Genomic DNA, 20075 nt, shown 5'->3' on the forward strand with positions numbered 1-20075 from the left:
ATGTTTCTTAACGTGTGGAAGCAAAACGCCGAGGGCAAAAAGCTCAGGCAGCGTGGCAAATTGCATCACCCGCAGCGTTTTCACTCCAAAGTGTTGAATCCCGGTTATAGCAAGGATGTAGCACAAAGATTGCGCCTTGCCATTGTGGACACCTTTTGGGAGTACACACAGACAACTAAAGTAAGTGGCATATGGCTACTACGGCGGAACAGAACCCATGGAGTTTCCAGGTATGTATTATCGTCACACCGCCATGCATATACTTATATACATACATACATACTATTATATATGTCATCGTAATAAAACGATCCAATAATCAACTATGGCAATAGAAATTTTATGAAACAAGATATATACGCTTTGCTAAATTTATATATGGGTTAGGTCTTTAAATAATACTCTTAGTGGAGTTGAAAACGTAGAATGAAGGATATAACTACAAAGCATTTCCGATATAGAAAAATTTCGTGTCAAATTCATAAATATTCCGCTCGTCGAATATGTATCTTACGAGTACATATTATACATGTTTGTATATATAAATATATTGGAGCTGATTCAAGTAGGAAAAGTAACGAATTATGTAATCAGGAAAAGTAGTAGCAAAAGTGTTTTAGACAAAATAATATAACCATTCAGATTTTAAATGTCGTTTCAGTTGAATTTTAATTTTTCATAACGTTATTTTTTGCCTGTTTGAAAACCAGATGGATTTGGTCGAGTGTGCTCATCAATCTATTCCTGCTCGGAATTTATTTGTCTCTACAATTGTGGTTAAAATTCTATTCGTACCCCATCTTGAACACTATATCCAGTGACCTGGCCATAACCGACGTAGCATTTCCGGGCATTACCATTTGCAGTCCCAAGGTGGTAAACCGCGAGCGTGTACAGCGTTATATAAAAACATTGTGGGTTTTAACAACATCATATAATACAGGAAGAAGCATGGATGCCTAAAAGATTTCAGAAGATTTAGAATTTTGTGTAACGTGCGAACATCTGGTATTTTCCGTTTGTTTGCTTATCTTAATGATTTCTTGAGGGTATCCATGCTATTGAACTTAAATAAGAGTATATCGTTACCTGAAATGTAAAATAACGTATCATCAAAAAATTCGAAATTGAGTGTCTTATTGATTACGATTCACTACTCCAAATTACATACATAATATTACATATGTCCAACATTTTCAGGTTCTGCGGTTAGGTATAAACCAGTTTTAACCAATATTAAAMATTTTTTTCACTCATTTTCCATTTTATTTCTTGTTTCATTCATGCCACTATAAATTTCCGAAAATGTTGTTACGTTATTTTGCATTTCMGGTGACGAAATATAGGTAAAAGCTGGCATATATGTACATTATGGTGTAGTATATTATTTCCCATTTTGATTTTTTAATGCAAACGCTCTCTTAAGTTTCAGTTTTTGTCTCAATGACAAGTGACAATTAGAGACATGTGACAATCGTCTCAAGCAGAATACCGATATAAGTATATAAGTACACCATGTGGTATGAGCAACACAGAATGTATTGTAAATGATTTGTTGAATGATCAGTTCGATTGTTGTTGTAAATAAACATGGAAAATAACGGACACCCAAATGTACATACATACATATGTACATATATACCTGTCTCTTATACACATCTAGATGTGTATAAGAGACAGTAAGTACACCATGTGGTATGAGCAACACAGAATGTATTGTAAATGATTTGTTGAATGATCAGTTCGATTGTTGTTGTAAATAAACATGGAAAATAACGGACACCCAAATGTACATACATACATATGTACATATATAGTACATATTTATATATATTTTATTACACATATGTGTATATAATATTATTATTTTTGACAGGAAAATTCCTGCTGGTATCGACCCACAAGACGTTGCCATTGGTTTGGAGTATATAAACGCCTTCACTGATCAGAATTGGAAATCACCACCACAAGACAGCTTTAAAATTGCTGATGAAGTGCTGCGACTAAACAACTTGACAATTTACGACGTTGCCAAAGCAGTTAGCGGTAGTTGTAACGATTTTGTTAAACGTTGCTACTGGGGCATTGAAGAGTTCCCTTGCCGTCAGAAACACGAGTACCTGTCATTCATATCTACCACGTCATTTTTAGGTCCTTGTTGCTCATTTAATTATAATCCAAAGAATCTCTCCTACGTCCCTTTTTCGGCTAATATTTTCGGCATAGATGGGGGCTTAACTATTGTTGGTGTTGAGGGCTCCGAACGGAATCTTTCAACCGGCTTAATTGTGTTGGCGCATCACCCCATGGACTACGTAACGGAAGCAACATCCTCAGTAACAATTACATCGAACTCAGAGAGTTTTGTTGAAATCTCACCGACTGTACAAAGCTCCTCAACCGAAGTACTGGAATTATCACAAGGAAAGCGTGATTGTCTAATTTCAGATGACCTCGAGTTGCATAGTTATCGCCAAGCAGCTTGTTCACTCGCTTGCCGCACAGAAGCTATAATGAAGACATGTCAGTGCGTACCGTATCACATTCCGAATGCGAAGGCCGATTATCGAGAGTGCAAATTGAATGACAGTGTGTGCTATTCCAAAAATTATGGTTTGTATTTGTTTTTCTGTCTCATATATTTGTGGATTCGTCTTAATTTGCACGTGTATCCTCTGTTCTAGATATTTTTAAAAGCGTCAAATGCGAAATTTGTCTACCAAACTGCTATGACGTCACTTACTCAACTTTAGCCTACAAAACCGATCTGAAACTACATAATTGCTCCGTCAGCACACATTAGTAAGTTAAATAACGTTAACTAAATGCTCAGCTCATAAAAAAACTCAATTTTGCGTTCACATGTACATATCAACAGTACGACTACCTTTGATACTCAAGATATATTTATCGTTCGTGCCTATTTGACAAAGCAAACAGTACCGGCTATACGCAAGGTGGTGGTCATGTCATGGATCGGTTTGTTATGTGTGTAAATTTATATATTTTAGGTATAAGAGCAACTAACACGAATATCTCTGTTCTCTTTCAGCGGATTTGGGAGGAGTGTTTAATTTGTGTCTCGGAATCAGCATGGTATCCCTAATAGAATTCGGGTACTATTGCACACATCGTTTATACACCAATTATAAAGCACGTTGCGTTCTACTTCAGCCGCTCAATCGTGGAAATGGTGAATGTAATGGATTTCAAATACGATCCAAATAAAATGTTTTATAATATCTTTGACAGGATAACAACTTTTATTTTGTAATTATCATAACCTCTAATTTTAAATTATTTATACATTTTTAAGCCTATGTAAAAATAGATCCATCAATTCACTCTTTCTTCTTTTTGCTTTTATTAAAGTTTTTATCCCCTTTTCGTTTACTCCCGTTTTTTTTAGATTTTTCTTCTCCTTTCTCAGCGTCGCTGACATCATCGTCGTCACTAATGCAAAAAATAGGTCTATTAGTTAAATTCTCTAACAAAAATACTTGACTTACCAAATAGTTTGCATATTTTCAAACATATCCTCGTACTCCTTATCCTCTGGAACAGTAGGTTTTAAAATTTTAATTTTTTTGGTCGAGTTTTCGGTTTTATCCAGGTCTTCCTCAGTTGCTTCAGTTGTACTGCAGTTGGGGTTTTCGGCCGACTGACGTATTAAAACGCGTGTAGCTTTTGATTTAACATAGCATTGATACAGCAGTACTGTGGAATCAACATGATGCACACGCACATAACGATCCAAAGAGGCTGAAGCTAGGTATTTACCCGTAGAGTCTAATGACACATCACTGATGGCACCAGTACATCCTTTGTAAGTGTGTACGAAAGTCTTCATGCGCCTTATATCAAATGCCTGCAAATATGATATAGATAACAATACTGATCATACCTCGTTTTTCTGTATCTTACCTTCATAGCGCCCATAGTAGTACCTGCGTATATATAATTTCCATGTGCGCCCAAAGTAGCAAAACTCATTTGTTCTTCGGCAGCAAAGCACTGCACTGGCCGTCGTTGTTTACGTGTGTCATAAAGCCGCACATAACCATAACGAGAACAAGTAGCCAGCGTATGTGGTGAATCGATAAATCCAACGTCGCTATCCCACACGGGTACCTCCAACTGAAGGTAGTCGTTTGGCAAATTTTTCGAAGTGAATATTTGTTTTCCATCTGCTGCCATATCGAAAACCTTTAAATTGTTTTGACGACCTTTACCTCCTGTGGCTACCAGATTTCGATTGGTTGGACATTGCCGCAAATGTGACATGTCGTCGCCACTATTAATAATGAGCTCTGAATCAGCGCTGCTCTCAATGGATATTCGTTGCACTTGACCATTAGAAAATCCGGCGGCTAAGAAATCATCAAAACGTGCAAAACCTACTACGTGCGCAAATTTAAGTTTGATTGTGCGCTCTACTGTGTCACTGCGGAGAGAATGCATATGGACACTTTCTTTTGCCCGCCCAATAAAAATCTCTGAGGTATCATTCCCAAAAGAAAGCGCAGTAACCCTATCGTCTTTCTCAAGCTGATTAATATCGTATAGATTACGTTGAACAAAAGGATTCTCCTCAAAAGCAGGAACAAGCCCTGAGAAATATGAAAATAATAGCAAGGAAATTTTTTTGTATTAAGTGGGAGTCAGATGAAAACATTTTTGTAAATGCAAACTGTGAATATGCTTCGTGTATGGAAGAAAACTTAAATTATGTTAAATATGTTTTGAAGAGGTAGACTTATGCGTTTTATGAGTATGAATTATGTATATACATATTTAAAACATTAATGCTAGAAATATATTTGTACATATGTGTAATTTTAACTTACTTTTGAACGTGCCGGTACTAGTGCCAACGTATAGTTCGTGATTTTCTGTATAGCTTGGACTTTTTAAATTTGCTGTAGACCACTTCATTTTTAGTCACAAACTTATAGAATACCCAAAAAATATCTAAAAATTGTAAATAATAAATTTACCCCAAACAAGTCGAAATACCGCGCACGTGTATAAACAGAACAAAACAAATGTACAAAATATATTGACAATTTCTAAAATGAATTGTATCGTGTAGAAATGAACTGAATGTCAAAATCATCTGTTCCTAAGGATGAATTATTCAACATTCGATTCAAATGTTTATTATTACGCATATAATAGTAATTTATTAATTTCATAATAATAAAACACTCATTTTTTCAATATATGTAAATTTGAAATTACAAAAACATATCTCTAATAAACAACAATTTGTAAATTTTAATAAAACAAGTTCCGTCGGTATTGCAAAACCAACTTAGAATAATACATCCCGTAGAAAGTTTACAACTTTATTTAATGAATAATAGTTGATACGAAATACCCAATAGTTTTATAATATTAGCGAAAATGTCATTGACAAAGGTTTACGACGCGCCAACAGTTTTCAGATATTTGAACGGTATTATGAATATTTACAAACCTGCTGGAATGAAAGTTAGTCACGTAAAAAACGCAGTTCTTCACAACGTAGTCCAAGGTATAGATAATATAAAACAATATATTATAATATAAATTGTGCAAATATCAATGCCGATTATTTTTATAGATTTGAATGATATGGAAGTACGAGAACCTCGTAGACTGGAAACACCGCTTTTAGAACCAGGAGGTGATGCAAATCCTTTGTTGCGTAAAATCCAGTCCATTGATTTAGCCGACCATGTGTTAGCCACAGGGCCAAGATATCAAATATCAGACATACGTTGTGCACTAGTCGCCGGATTGGGTATACACACGAGCGGTGTACTATGTAATTATAAATTACACTTAATTCTTTACAAATTAATTCTTTAATGATTATTTACTTTATAGTATTCGGATTGAATAAGGGCATACGCCAGTCGCAGCTCATTCAACGAAATCGTCCGCTGCGTGCTTTTCATATAACTGGTCGAATGGGTGTCGCAACTGAAACACATTTCGCTGATTCCCGCATAACGGTTAAATCCGATCATCGGCACGTGCGTCCAGAACGTATAAGTGCTTTAGCAGCATCGTTACAAGCATCACACCAACGTAAAATGTACGAACTCTGCGGAGTAGATTTACAATCACAAGCAGCCTATGAGATTGCTTGCAAAGGATTAATCCGTCCAGCGGATAATTCACAACCAATTATATATGGTATCAAATTAATAGATTTTAAGCGTCCAGAATTTACAGTGGAAGTGCATGCGATCAATGAAAGTGAGGAGTATCTGGCCTCTCTGGTGAATGAGATGGGCATTGAATTGCGTACGGTCGCGTACTGCACGTCCATACGCTGCATACGACATGGGCACTTCGGTGTAGAAAATGCGCTGCTCCGACATGGTTGGAGATTACGAGGTGTAATGAAAAATATGAAAGAGCAACGGGAAGTATTGGAGCAGCATCCACATCTCTTAAAACAAAATAAAATAGAACTCAGAAGCGATTAGAAAAAATAAATTGGTTTATTGTTATTATTAAAATGCTAACTTATTTAATACAATAAAGATAAGTTGTATAAATATATATAAATATTTGCTTCCATTGAACTTCAATTCGTGCATATCATCTATCGCATCCACACGTCTCGCTATGGATATTAATGATATTATTGTTAAAGAGCGATATTTAATTTTTTAAGAGAGGTTATTGTGAGCGAATAATTTTTAGTTAAGCTCTTAAGCTTTACGCCCTCGTTTTTCAACAGTAGAGCATTCGACAATTTTCAGAATTCGTTTTGAAAAACTGCCATTCGATCCACGCCACATTGGTGTCTACCGTCAGTAGAGGAGAAACAGCAGCCCAGTACAGTCTCTTTCCGATAAGCATATTGTGTTAGCAACTAGTGACTACTACTACGAAAATACGTATTTAAAGCATGTCTTAATTATACATATATTTTGAATGAAAATTATCAAATTTTGGTCCAGATAATATCAGAACTGCATGGGAAGTGTCGAAGTGCAGTAATAATTATAGTGTGCTAAAAATAAAATATCGGTGTACAAACACATAAATATATGTATATGTATGCATATGCAATTATACCCATATAAATACTCTGAAATGATGCTAATATAAACATTTAGTGAATGAATCGAAAATTATATGAAGACTAACGAGAATAAATTTAATAAAAAAATAATAAAATTTGTAATAAATAGTACAATATTCAAGATTGTTCAAACATGTCTACCTCACCTCCTGATTGTCTCACGACAAATAATTGTGCCGTGTGCCAAACACCTGCTAAGTTATATTGCTCAGCATGCAAGCTAGTAAAATATTGCGGCGCTGATCATCAGAGGCAGCACTGGAAGCAACATAAAACCGAATGCCGGCCATTTCGCATAGCCAAAGATAAGGTTTTAGGCCGCTATTTAAAAGCCACACGCCAAATTAAAGCCGGTACCGTTATTTTTGCTGAAATGCCTATTATTGTCGGTCCAAAATGGTATCTAAATGAGCGCGAGGAACAAGTGCCTGTTATGCCGTGTGTGGGTTGTTTCACACCTTGCAGAATGGGAGCACATCATTGCCCCAAGTAAGTCAAAAGCAACAAATACAATATACGAGTACATATGGTATACAGTAAACAAGTCAAAATTTTGATGCGTCAGTTAATTTTTGCCTTCCGCCAAACGGAGCTTCCGGGCAACGGAAGTAAAATTGTTAGGCGTTTTTCTGATGGAAATTTATACATTTTTACACTATTAAGAATAATTTGTCCTATGTTGACCAATTTCAGATGCCTTTGGCCAACATGTTCACCGAACTGCGGTGGGTTAAATAACCCTAATCTTCATGGTCTTGAATGTTCTATATTAATGTTGGGACCTGGACCCGCTTCCTCGGATCCCCGCTCACTCATGGACTACTATCGCTCTGATGCCTTGGTTGTCTTAAAATGTTTGTTGCTACAACGTCAAAATCCCAAAAAATGGACAGAATTGATGGACATGCAAAGCCATGAGGTGGAACGCATTGGCTCCGAGTTACACAAGTAAGCGAAGTTTTTTTCCAGAGCATAAAAACTATAAATACAACCACACTATCTCTCACTCGACAAATGCTTAGCGATGCAGAGAAAAGAGTTGTGTCTTATCTTCAACGAAACTTCCTACAACGCCTTAAAAGTGTGGAGCAAAAACAAATGGAAAAATATCTGCAAGAGTATGACACAGCGGTACTACATCGAATTTGCGGTATCATTGAGACGAATTATATGTGCATCAGCTTGCCGTCGGGCATGGAGTTAAGTGGTGTTTACTACACCGCCTGCATGATGGAGCACGCTTGCCAACCAAATTGTTATTTTCAATTCGATCAGCGCAAGAGCTTCAGAATCTCTGTCATAGCCGGTAGAGATATTGAACGTGACGAACACCTGATTATCATGTACTCGAATATGCTGTGGGGCACTCAGATGCGTCAGGAACACTTGGCAATGACAAAACATTTCCTCTGTAAATGTGAACGCTGTACCGACCCTACCGAGTATGGTTCGAATTTCAGTACAATGCTATGTATGGGCGATGAGGGCGAGTCATGCGATGGCATTCACTTGCCAAAGGATCCACTTAATATGAAAAGTGATTGGGCATGCACCAAGTGCCCTATCATGATCAGTGGGGAAGAGGTTAGATGACATTCATATTTATTTATTTTCCATCTACTTACTAACTTATAATCTTCTCATAAACCCACACACATATGTGTATAGGTGCGATATCTTCTCACGCAAATGACCGAGGAAGTTGATAATCTACTATCACGCAAGCCCACAGTTAAGCAGTTGGAAGCGCTGATTAACAAGCTTTCGAAGTTTTTACACCCCCATCACTACCATTTATTCAATTTGAAACACACGCTCATTCAGCTATACGGCACCGAAATCGGCTACGCACTGAAAAATTTAAGCGACTCACTTCTGAATAAGAAATTACATTTATGCGAGGAACTCTATGACATTTGCCAGAAACTGGATCCATACACTATTCGTTTGTCTATTTACGTAGGTATTATTTTGTTTGAAATGCAAACGGTTCAGATTGAGCAGGGTAAGCGCCTGCTTGCAAATGCCAGCAAGAGCGAAGAACAAGTTGCTACGGCATTGAATTATTTCAATTCCGCTCGCGAGAATCTGCTGAAAGCCGCTAAGATCTTGGAGAAAGAACTAGACAACGTAGCAGGTAGCAAATTGAGCGATGCTGTATTGAAATCACTCACCGAATTGGATACGCTAATCAACAATTATAGCTAATTGGATTTTTTTACTCATGCAGTGAGCGTTTTTCTATATTTGTATAAATTTTTTAAAATGAATGTCATCTTAAACGTCATCTCAACTCATCTTTTTACCATGTTGCATTCGCATTTCTTATTTACTTTCATAAGCATAATATAAAGTATAAGAAAACAAAAATAACAAATTGTAATGTCTGTCTTGCGTTTTTAATTAAATTTAAATCTTGTTTACATAAGAGTCTTGAGAGTTTATTTAAATACAATGAATATAGCTTTTTCATTCAGCATTAGTTAAATATGTCAACTGGTTCTTGAGGGGCATCCAAGTCCCTGTATTGTGTTAATTGACGATACTTATTAGCGGGTCTGTAAGCATATAAACATAAATAGAATTGTTTTATATTTAACATACTTCACTTTTGCTTTGTGGTTTATTAAAAATTACTTAGTGCAGTAAATTAAAAACGAAAATCAGGAAAAGTGAAAATTAATATTGACTTCAAGCAATAGTATGCGAAAGGCTTTAAATATTTTGAGTACTTTCTTTCCTTGGCAAATATTTTACAGAAAACAAGTTTAAACTAAACACAACCGCTAAGATAATTTAACTATTTATAAGGAAATCATAAATTGTACACGGTATATAACTATTCGCTGAATGTCATTTTATGTTTGTAGTTGTAAAAAGTACATTTCCTGTGGCCTCTTTCAGATTCTACATGGTACGTGTGTTTATATCGTATGTTTTTATTTATTTTTTTTTTTATCTGAAATGTGGCATGTAAATATAGCAGTTGTATGTTGTTGTAGTGCTCCTACGAATCAACACAATTTATTCGAACATATCGAAATTTGCGGGCGCGTCCAAGTCATGATAACCAATAATACGACGTTGTTGTTCCATTGGTTCTCTGTAAAAAGGTTGTACACAACAAATTTCACAATACGTTCGTAAAATATACATTTTATAAAAGGAAAATGAAAAAAATGATCAAGCAACAAAAGACAGGAACCTAATTAATAGAGTATACTTTACGATATTTACAATATAAAAATCTACATCTATCTATATATACGTATATGTATGTAGTTCTTTAATTATAAACTACCTGCGACCAGGTCCAAATCCTCGTCCCCCACGGCCAGGCATCATCATCGGCGGGGCATAAGCCGCATATGGAGGCATAAATGATGGTGGATATGCCGGTGCTCGATAACTATTTAAATAAGCAATTTGAATCAGTGAATATATTGCTGGATACTGAAGTGAATGCGGTGTATAACTTACCCAAAACCACCTGACTCTGAAGTGGTTCGCTTAGTGGAACTGGCATGTTCGGGGAGTTGTGGTCGTTTGGGGTCCCGCAAATAGTTATTGAAGAACTCCACCTCCTTCCGCACTTCTTCAACCTTTTCTGTATGCTTATTGAATATATGTTTACGTATAAATTCCGGGCCTTTGAATTTCTTTCCCGAAAGCGGACACAACCACTTGTCTTTCGCCAACTCCTGAGTGTTCGCCTGAATGAACTTCTCGACTTCAGCTTCCGCATCTTTGCTGCCCAAATTTTTGAGCTCTTCATCATCTATTGGCGTCGTCTTGGCCAAGAATGTTTGCATTTTGCTTTCGAAATTTTTAATATAGTCCTGTATGTCGTTCTGTAGAACTTTTGCTGGCGGCGGTCCACGTGCGTGTATTATGCCACAACGGTTTGGCATCTCATCCTCGTAAGGGTATTCACAGTGGTTGTAAAAATCCACAGAATGCACAATGCGAAGATATAAAATTAGGCTGTCAAGCACCGAAATGAGCTGTGCATCTCTCTCAATAGATTCACCCTCGGATTCTTTATTTTCACCGGATATACCCAATAATTCATCTTCTTCAGCCGAAGCTTCTTCAATTAAGAAATCTGTTATATTTTGTAGAACTGGGTTGTTCGACTTGAAGCCATAGGAGGCACCGGCATCATCATTGCCCTTGCGATTCTCCATGTTTTGATCTCCATTATCCTCTAAGCTCTTATCCTGTCAATAGATCGTTACTCAGTTAAACTAATTTTCTTATTATACAAAATCTTTCTAAATATTTACCCATAGCTTGAATTTCTCATCCAAATTCATGGCAATCTTCGCACATAACTTGATGTCAGAGCGCACAATTGTTTTATGCGCCGTCATTCCATTTACTGGACGCACCCTTCGACTTAGATCACGATTCACAATCGCACCCATTTCGCAATCACGCAGCCTGGTGTTATTTAAATTCCAACAAATCTCTTTTATGTTCACATCTCTTTTGAATGTTACCCAGCCGCGACGGTACCAACGGCGGTCCACCAAGGGATCGGCAATAGCTACGCGGAGATATCCATCAAAACGTTGGCACAAGGCTTCAATTTCCGCTTTAGTAATTGATGGAGCTAAATTTCGCAAGAAAATTGACGAAGTACGGTGAAGCGCTCGCGGTTGTGGACCATCCTTTACCTTGTCCAAATCGATAGTTTCGGGCTGGTCTTCAATCTCCATTTTTTTATCTTTTTCTTCACTAGTTTCCTTGTTTTCACTTGACAATGAATCATCTTGGTCGGCTTTATTTTCTTCCTTCTTTGAATCTTCAGTATTTGAGCTTATTTCTTTTATACCTGTATCGTCAGGTACTGTTTCATCGACTTTGTCAGAATCAATTTTTTCAGTAACTGATTCTCCATTACTTTTTTCTCCTAGTTCTACAGACAAATCTTCTGTATCCATACCATTTTGGGTGACCTCTGACTTGTTTTCGTCTTCACCATTGGATATATTTTCGGCTGTGGCAATTTCTGACGTTTTTGTCTCTTTTTTTGTCTTATTCCCAACTTCTTCTTCTTTATCTACTGCCACTTCCTCTTTTTCCGTCTCTTTATCTTCTTTAACACTACCCAAATCATATTTGTCTTTTAATTTTTCATCATCGTCTTCGTCACTAGAACTGGAACTACTGGAATCCGAATCAGAAGACGATGAAGATGATGACTCAGAACTGGTACGTTTCCGTTTTAATGACTTCTTTTCTTTACTCTTTTCATCTTCGTCACTTTTATCTTCGTCGTCCGAAATATTTTTTTTCTTGTCATGTTTGTTATTTATAGTTTTGCTATCAGCGTCTTCTTCGTCCCAGTTCTCCTCATCATCTGAAATTGTTGCCCGACGTACCGGCCTTGGTGACACCACTTTGGGTTCATCCTCATCTACATTGCGTTTTTTGCCAACTGAAGTAATGATGACATCATCATCGTGTTCTGGTTTCTTATCAAAAGACCTTTCCGGAAAGGTGTATTCTCGGGGTTTTTCATCAAGAATTTTCAAGTCATCATCCGTGCCACCTTCTAATTTAATAACCACTGTATCAAGCAAACGCAATAAGGGATCCGTTTGGGATGTATCAATTGATACTGCTTTCACCTGACCATTTTCCAAAACTTCATTAAAAACTTCAACCCGTTTCTGAAATAAACAAATAATCAGTTATATATTAACAATTACAATTTTTGGTAGGAGCAGTATAATACCTTCAAGAAGCTCAATTGCTCTTCCTTACGTTTAACGCTGTCCAAGGGATGGTATTTATTTTTAAACCTATTTAAATGAAATTAAAAATAAAAAAATATATATACATAAGTATTAAAACCTAGGATAATATACATATATACATGTATTCCTTTCTTAGTATTATTATTTAACATAAAGTACAAAGGTTGAAGACAAGGTCTGCATGACACTGGATGTTTGGTTTCAATTAGCTGTAAATGTTAATTTTTCGAAGATTCATCATTGCTAGTAAGCTAAAAAAAATTGCAATTTTCACTCGGTACAGAAGTAGTTGTAAAGTGCCATATCATTTAAATTTAATTAAGAGTTAAATACCCAAATCTTACCTCTTGGTCAAAATTTTTTCATATCTTATGTGTATTTCGTTTGAATTTAAAAGCGGATAAAATTAAAACGCGATCAAATTAACACACTAGAGCATTGCTCGCCCAGTGCAAAAGTTACAAAAATTCGGATATCTCGATATATATTTCTGAATATATACGAGCAGCGCGAAAACGATAATGTGATAGTAGTAGTGGTAGTTGGGAACATATTGTAGTAGCTACGTGCGTGAGCGTGTGTAGCCTTTTCGCTAAAATTGAGCTGCTGCTGCAACCAGCTGCACAATATTTTGCACATACATAAGTTTAACAGCAAATCTCAAGTAACGTATAGCTCCCCATACGCAAATAGCTGTAGAGAAAAACTTTGTTATACAAAACTTTACAATAATTTTAAATTGTAATTCATATCATAACATTTTAAAGGAGATGTTTAAATAAAAGGATAAATATATGTACATACATATACATAATAAAAGAAAGTTAACAAAATCTTTCATTTTCCAAGTTGCATTGTTTTTCATTTCTAACATACGATATCATTGAACATCAACGAACGGTGACAAAACTACTTTACCATTAGCAATCTGGATTTCGTTTGTTAATTTTCTTTCATATTTAGTATGCCTTACCATTCCTCGTCTTTGTGAGCGACGAAAAATTCATTCAATTGTTGACGCTTGAACTCGGTTTTATATTCACTGTATTTTTTCAAGACTTCGGAGTCGGAAATTCCATCATCCTGTGTGTCTAAAAACTGTTTTAACGTAAGCATTGCGGGCTGTGTTTGCAAATCGTTTGCGCTTTGTGACTCCCGAGCCGCGTGTGGTGCATGTCCATGGCCACCGTAACCGCCATGATAGCTATGTGCAGCATAATGTTCATTCCATGCGTGCATAAGATAGGGATCATAGCCTGTGATAAAATATAAAATCATAATGTGGGCAATTGACATATAAATAATACTCTTATGTGCATACCATAACGTGGAGTCGCACGCATATCATCACCCCAGTCCGGTCGCATTCTTTTTGCGGGGGGCATTTCCCGACCAGGAGACCCATAACGTTCACGACCGCCGGGACGATACTCTCGATAATCTGGCCTAGGCCTGCCACCGCTTCCACTTCCACCGCCTCCTCGGAAGGGATTACTGTAAGAAAAAATATTGCTAATTTATATTTACAAAGCAGAACAAAAATTATCTACTTACCGTTCTGCCCATTCATCACGCCCACTTGCGCCTGTGCCTCCACCACCGCGACGGTCTTCACGACGCTCTGAACGGTAGCTATCTCCCGAGCTGCGTTCGCCACGGAATTTATCGCGACGTTTGCGATCGTACTCATCATCTGAATCGCCCATCATTCTATCAATTGCAAAAAAATAAAAATATGAGTTTAAAATTCATAAAATTTCTTCACATGTACATTCTAATATTGTGGTAGGTGGAAAAAATGCTAGTTCAATATCAAGTGAAAGCGCTGAACATAACCTCAACCTGAATTGAAGATAACAGCAATTGTCCACGACACAATTTGTAACACCGAATTCGGTTCTAAATTGATTTTGTGGTTCTTTTTACATTTAATTTTGATAATTTCACTTTACAGTTATAAAGCATACATTTGTATGTTCATATATACAATATATCACACTCACTATTTTCACGAAATCGGGCCGCTATTTTACTTTCACAATAATATTTATTATTTAAATAATATGAAACACACAATATCTTGAATAACTTACCAAGAAGTTCTGGAAACACTCACAGAAAAGACGCTGACGACACGAAAAGAAATAAAAGTAACGTTGGTATAGTTTCAGCAGAGAACGTATAAATGACACACAAATCAGGTAAACACCGCTTTATATCGCGAACCGCTGAAAGTCAGCGGTTGCTGCTTAAGCAGTGATGATGTAGATGGCGCTTCTTAATACAGGGTGATACAAGCAAAACGTTTTTTGAAAACAATATAAAGTATATGACATTTAATTTTACTTGTTTTTGTATAAACACTTTAAACTTACTTTGAGGAAAATAAAATGAAAAACGTATTGATATATATTTAATCTTCCATGCATAAATATCAAACGTTGTCAATAAAGAAATGCAAACTTTATATACACAATTTCTTTCAGGGTATGTTCATGTGATTTTTGTTTATGTGTAGATGTATGTATGTTCAAAAGGTAAGAAATTTTGAAATCTCACCTTTCCAACACGATATGGCATGATATAATATGTGATTGGTAGCACTGGAGATATACCTCTGCAACCGCTATTGACAAAATACGAAAAGACTTTTTCGACTTTCCAATTTAATGTTGAACTAAAGTCTAGTGTCATTAATAATTACACATTGCATGACATACTTGAGTTTTACTTAACTCGCTTCGTTGTTAAAGTGTGAATTGCCAACAAAAAAGTTATATGTGAACCGGACAAAAATCATATTTATTCATATGCAAGAGAGCCATGTCTTTCGATACTCGCTGTAATTTGTTGTCGCATTTCATTTTCACACATTTTCGTAATTCTCATTTAATTTTCCTATATTCTTAATATATCTACATAGCTTTATAACACTTCAATACTACATTGGGAACACACATTCGAGTACAAAATCCCTTGATCTCTTCACCTTTGTCTCTTTATTTGCAATTTTCTATAAGCATGCGAAATTTGAACAAACAAAAACTTTTAACCAGCATCCACGACAACAACAACAACAGAAATACGATATGAGCAGTCTCCCAAATATGTTGTCATCTGAGCGCTGTTGAATGTGTGTTAAGGTCAAGGTGAAGCCGCGCGATGATGAGGCGGCGCTAATATACACCATAAAAACAAGCTTGTACACAAGTTAATAACAAACACACCACATACACGTAGGTAGTGGCAGCGTCTGCTTGTGTGCATTTGTATAACACAGAAATTATCAAAAGATACTGCAGTAAACAATATTAAAATTAAAAGCACCACAACAGACAACGCATCTCTGGCAAGTTTCGAAAAGTGACAATAGGTCAACATGGCTATGGCCATCTTTTGGCCACAAAACTTTACGAATGTAAAAACTGCATTTTCCAGTTTCCAAGCACGTTTCTTAATAGCGCTCATTTTTGAGACTGGTGCAGACTGGCTCTGCGTTCATTAATAAACTAATTGATTGATGCAATTTTTTCACATAGTCAATAATCGCCCACTCTCCATATTCGCAATTCGGCAATGCTACGCGTTCGGCCTTTGAAAGCGTGTAAAGCAAGGCGCATTTTTATGGTAATACAAATAAAGTTTTGAAATTATTGCTGGCTGAAAATGTGTTGCTCACACGGCGAGTATAACTATTAAATTAGCACGTCAATCGTCGCGCTTCACCGCTTGAGCAACCAACAGCATAATCATCACCAACGCTAAGCATCATGATCCGCAGTCATCACTTTTCGGTGCGACCACAAAATTGAGCACCCAATGACATATATACATACTATGTATGAACCGCGTTTGTAGTCATCTGCGGTTATTTCTTTAGAAACTGGTTCATAATTTAATAAATTTAACTACATTCATAGTCATTTATAAATACGTGGATGCGATATACAAATCTACAAAGTCATACTAGTTTTGGTTAAATTGTATTGGACCCGAAAATTCAAATTCATATCTGCTATTGAATCGATGTTCGGCTTTAAGTTATATAATTCATAGTTTTATTCATATGCACATCTAAATTTAAAAGTTCAGTGCTTTACCTGTTTCTGAATTCTAAATTTTCCATATTTTAACACTGGCTGACCATACAGTGAATACATACATATGTATGTACATGTGTAGGTATGTATGTACATCTGTATATAAACTATCTTTGTTTATAACTTATTAAGAAATTAGGCAAGTCAACACTTGGCTGAATATATGTATGTATGTTTTGACGTCAATAGTCATGCCTGTATAATTTTCAAACACCTAAAGGCACGAGATAAATCACCAGCTTGTTGCCCTATTATTTGAGATTACTGTTTATTTATGTATTTATTTTTAATGATGAATGGAGAAATCTGCAAATCTCAAGTATAGAATAACAGTAAACTTATAAGAACATATTCTGTGGCTTACAATTGCGTATATGTACATACATACGTATGTGTTATATATTTATATATCCTCATACAAAAAGACAGCTGAAACCAATAATTATCATTGAGCCGAAAAAGTCTTTTCATATTGAACTTTAATATGTAAATAATAATATGTACCATTTTGGTGGCACATTCTTTGCCATTTTTCTGCTAGAAACATTATTTCATCAGTGAAAAACTTTTCTAGTTTCTCGGCGAAAAACTGCGACAAGTAATTTTCACAGGCTTTTCTTGAAGCCAACTTTACTCCATTAAGGAAGTTCTGCATTGACCGAAACAAATGGTAGTCCGATGATGTAATGTCAGAGCTATATTGTGGATGCCTCAAAAGTACCTAGCCAAGCGCTTCCAGGTTTTTGCCGAGTCATCAAAGATGTGTAAGGTATAGCGTTGTCCTGATGGAAGACGAAGCCCTTTCTGTTGTTCAGTTGTGGCCATTTTTTTTTTTTTCGATTGCTTGCACTGCAACAACTGACAAGTTGACAGTAAAATGTAGAATCAATCGTTCAACCATAGTGCATGATTCCTTTCCAATCCCACCAATCACATAACCTTTCGAGGCGTAAATCCTGGTTTTGCGATCTGTTGAGCTTCACCACGCTTGAACCACGATCTTTTCCGAACTTAATTGTTATATTTGATCCACTTTTCGTCTCCTGTTACCATTCGCTTCAGAAATGGTTCGATTTCATTTTATTTCAGCAAAGAATCGGAGATGTTAATTCGGTCCATTAAATTTTTCATGTTTTAAATGGTTCAAAAACGTTTGATGATGAATTTTAAGTTCCTTAGCGATGTCATGGCTGCTTATGTGACCATTGTTGTGCTACACGAACCAATTTCATTGGTGGCTTGCGTGGCATTCTTCCTTTCTTAATTTTTGTCACTAATTTTTGAGCAACTCTAACTTTTTTTTCAACTCTCCCAAGTTTAATTTTTTTATTAAACGAAGCTTACCTTTCTCACTTTTCCCACACTATAATGTATGACACAATGTGATTAGTAGCACTGGAGATATAAAACGCAAMCACATCTATTTCCAAAATACGAAAAGACTTTGGGTAGTCACCCAATATTTCTATTTCAGACTTGAGCTAATATTTTTGGTAGAATTCAATTGTTTTATATTCTGCCATTATTCATTTAAGAAAAACAATAGAATTGAGGATATTCCCACCGATATAAATGTGCATGTGTATGTATGTACAGTCAATACAATAAACAATGCAATTTCAATAATTTTTAATAAAAACCCGTAATGCTAATTAAATCCACTCAACGCCGGCTTAATGTATGCGGCAGTTGTGGGTATTTAAATAAATTATGGATTGAATAAGCACACACGAACGACCAACGCCGAACGGTAAATTGCTTAAGGCTCACGCTTAATGATTTACGCCTTACGATACCTGCGAAACGACGCAAAGAAAGCAGAAGCAGAAAATTTATAGAATTGAATATAGAAACCGGGCGCAATATGAAAACCATTGGCGATACATACCACGGCCACAGCCAATCCCGGATATCGGCTCGTTCGTCTACACCGCCAAACAATAGGTAGAAATTCACAAATATTAATTGCTAGAATCTGACGAAAAGCAAAAGCTGCACGATTATCAATTTGCAAAAATGAGCAACAACAAAAACGAGTACCATACACACATACTTATATACATATTTAATGCATATGTTCATGTGCATATAATTAATTATAAATCGCACACCGCTGGCTGTCAATCAAGCCATGATTAAGTCCGATATCCACCTAGGTAAAGCGATGTAGACATATGCCCACAAAATGCACATAGAAACTTTTATTTTGTTAGTAAAATCATCGGTTGTCCAGCGTCCTAGAACGTGTAAAACCAATAAATCGTCAAAATATACTCGATACGTAAGAATACAAATTTGTATGTATGTATGTATTTGTAAAACAAACCTTAGAATATAATATTTATAGAAGACTCTCCGCTTCATTGTAGGAAATATGTTTATGCGAATAGTTAGCAGCATGCTAACCCCTCCCAATCCGGCATGACCGGAAATTGTATAATCACTACCGGTACATACGTCGAATGTGTTATTTTGCATTTTGTTAAGAACAATATGCTGAAAATACTTAAAAACTCAGCTTGCAGTAGCAAATGATTGAGTTTGAAAATTCAGGCTCGAATCGAAAGCTTTCCTTTGCATATAATAGCATATTTAGTGCATATTACATACATACATACTTATACAACATATATACATAACTATAAAATATTCCCGTTTCAATAGAAAATAAGAGTTTTTTTTTGGTTTGCCCGCTGAATTTGATAGAATTCTCGCAAACTGTTCCGGTTCTGCTATTTTTATATATTCTCAGAGTTCAACCAGTTTTCAATTAGCATAAACCAATAAAATTCGCCACCAACAAACGAATCCACAAAAATCGTGTCCCATTGGAACAAAAACATGCGCATACAGTAAACTAAAATAAAGCAACACGACGAGCATGGCTCGCTGGCGAAAAGACACCGCGTTGTGCACCAAAACCAAAGCTTACAATTTTCTTTTGAAGATGCATGTTAAACGAAAATGTTTGTCTCAAGAGTTTGTTTAATTATGATTATGAGCGTCCTTGCACCATCCGTCATTGCCATTAGTTATGCTGTTTGTGTATGTATGTATGTATGTATTATGTACATACATATGTACATATGTATCGAGTCTCTCTATATTTGCGTTACGTCACGGCAA

At 36.1% G+C, this 20075-nt stretch overlaps 5 protein-coding genes across 7 annotated transcripts; 3 read left to right on the forward strand and 2 right to left on the reverse strand.

Annotated features, from left to right (window-relative positions):
- Positions 1-3228, forward strand: LOC108970703 (sodium channel protein Nach). The gene is made up of 6 exons (XM_018936226.1): positions 1-230; positions 711-914; positions 1877-2613; positions 2685-2802; positions 2879-2988; positions 3053-3228. Exons 1-6 carry the CDS (start codon positions 1-3, stop codon positions 3226-3228), a joined length of 1575 nt encoding a protein of 524 aa, XP_018791771.1.
- A 14-nt stretch (positions 3229-3242) lies between these two features.
- On the reverse strand, positions 3243-4935 carry LOC108970839 (WD repeat-containing protein 74). Its single transcript, XM_018936497.1, has 4 exons — positions 4848-4935; positions 3925-4610; positions 3510-3868; positions 3243-3453 (listed from the first exon to the last, which is right to left on the reverse strand). The coding sequence occupies exons 1-4, from the start codon at positions 4933-4935 to the stop codon at positions 3342-3344; spliced, it is 1245 nt and encodes a 414-aa protein (XP_018792042.1). The 3' UTR covers positions 3243-3341.
- Positions 4936-5216: 281 nt separating this feature from the next.
- On the forward strand, positions 5217-6511 carry LOC108970812 (probable tRNA pseudouridine synthase 2). The gene is made up of 3 exons (XM_018936443.1): positions 5217-5536; positions 5606-5809; positions 5872-6511. The coding sequence occupies exons 1-3, from the start codon at positions 5407-5409 to the stop codon at positions 6477-6479; spliced, it is 942 nt and encodes a 313-aa protein (XP_018791988.1). The 5' UTR covers positions 5217-5406; the 3' UTR covers positions 6480-6511.
- A 52-nt stretch (positions 6512-6563) lies between these two features.
- Positions 6564-9362, forward strand: LOC108970811 (protein msta). The gene is made up of 4 exons (XM_018936442.1): positions 6564-7573; positions 7778-8032; positions 8107-8668; positions 8753-9362. The coding sequence occupies exons 1-4, from the start codon at positions 7218-7220 to the stop codon at positions 9290-9292; spliced, it is 1713 nt and encodes a 570-aa protein (XP_018791987.1). The 5' UTR covers positions 6564-7217; the 3' UTR covers positions 9293-9362.
- A 99-nt stretch (positions 9363-9461) lies between these two features.
- Positions 9462-15029, reverse strand: LOC108970810 (serrate RNA effector molecule homolog). Of its 3 annotated transcripts, none has more exons than XM_018936440.1 (9): positions 14943-15029; positions 14404-14559; positions 14171-14343; positions 13823-14105; positions 12828-12894; positions 11371-12762; positions 10565-11304; positions 10386-10493; positions 9462-9642 (listed from the first exon to the last, which is right to left on the reverse strand). In XM_018936440.1, exons 2-9 carry the CDS (start codon positions 14556-14558, stop codon positions 9564-9566), a joined length of 2997 nt encoding a protein of 998 aa, XP_018791985.1. In that variant the 5' UTR covers position 14559; positions 14943-15029; the 3' UTR covers positions 9462-9563. The 3 variants fall into 3 exon arrangements, 2 of the variants coding, with proteins under 2 accessions (XP_018791985.1, XP_018791984.1); XM_018936439.1 differs by lacking the exon at positions 9462-9642 and adding an exon at positions 10021-10187; XR_001993508.1 differs by lacking the exons at positions 9462-9642; positions 10386-10493; positions 10565-11304; positions 11371-12762 and adding an exon at positions 13194-13542.
- Positions 15030-20075: the final 5046 nt, after the last annotated feature.

Source organism: Bactrocera latifrons, unplaced genomic scaffold, assembly GCF_001853355.1.
Source record: "Bactrocera latifrons isolate USDA-ARS-PBARC rearing strain unplaced genomic scaffold, ASM185335v1 scaffold_31, whole genome shotgun sequence".
Taxonomy (NCBI): Eukaryota; Metazoa; Arthropoda; class Insecta; order Diptera; family Tephritidae; genus Bactrocera; species Bactrocera latifrons.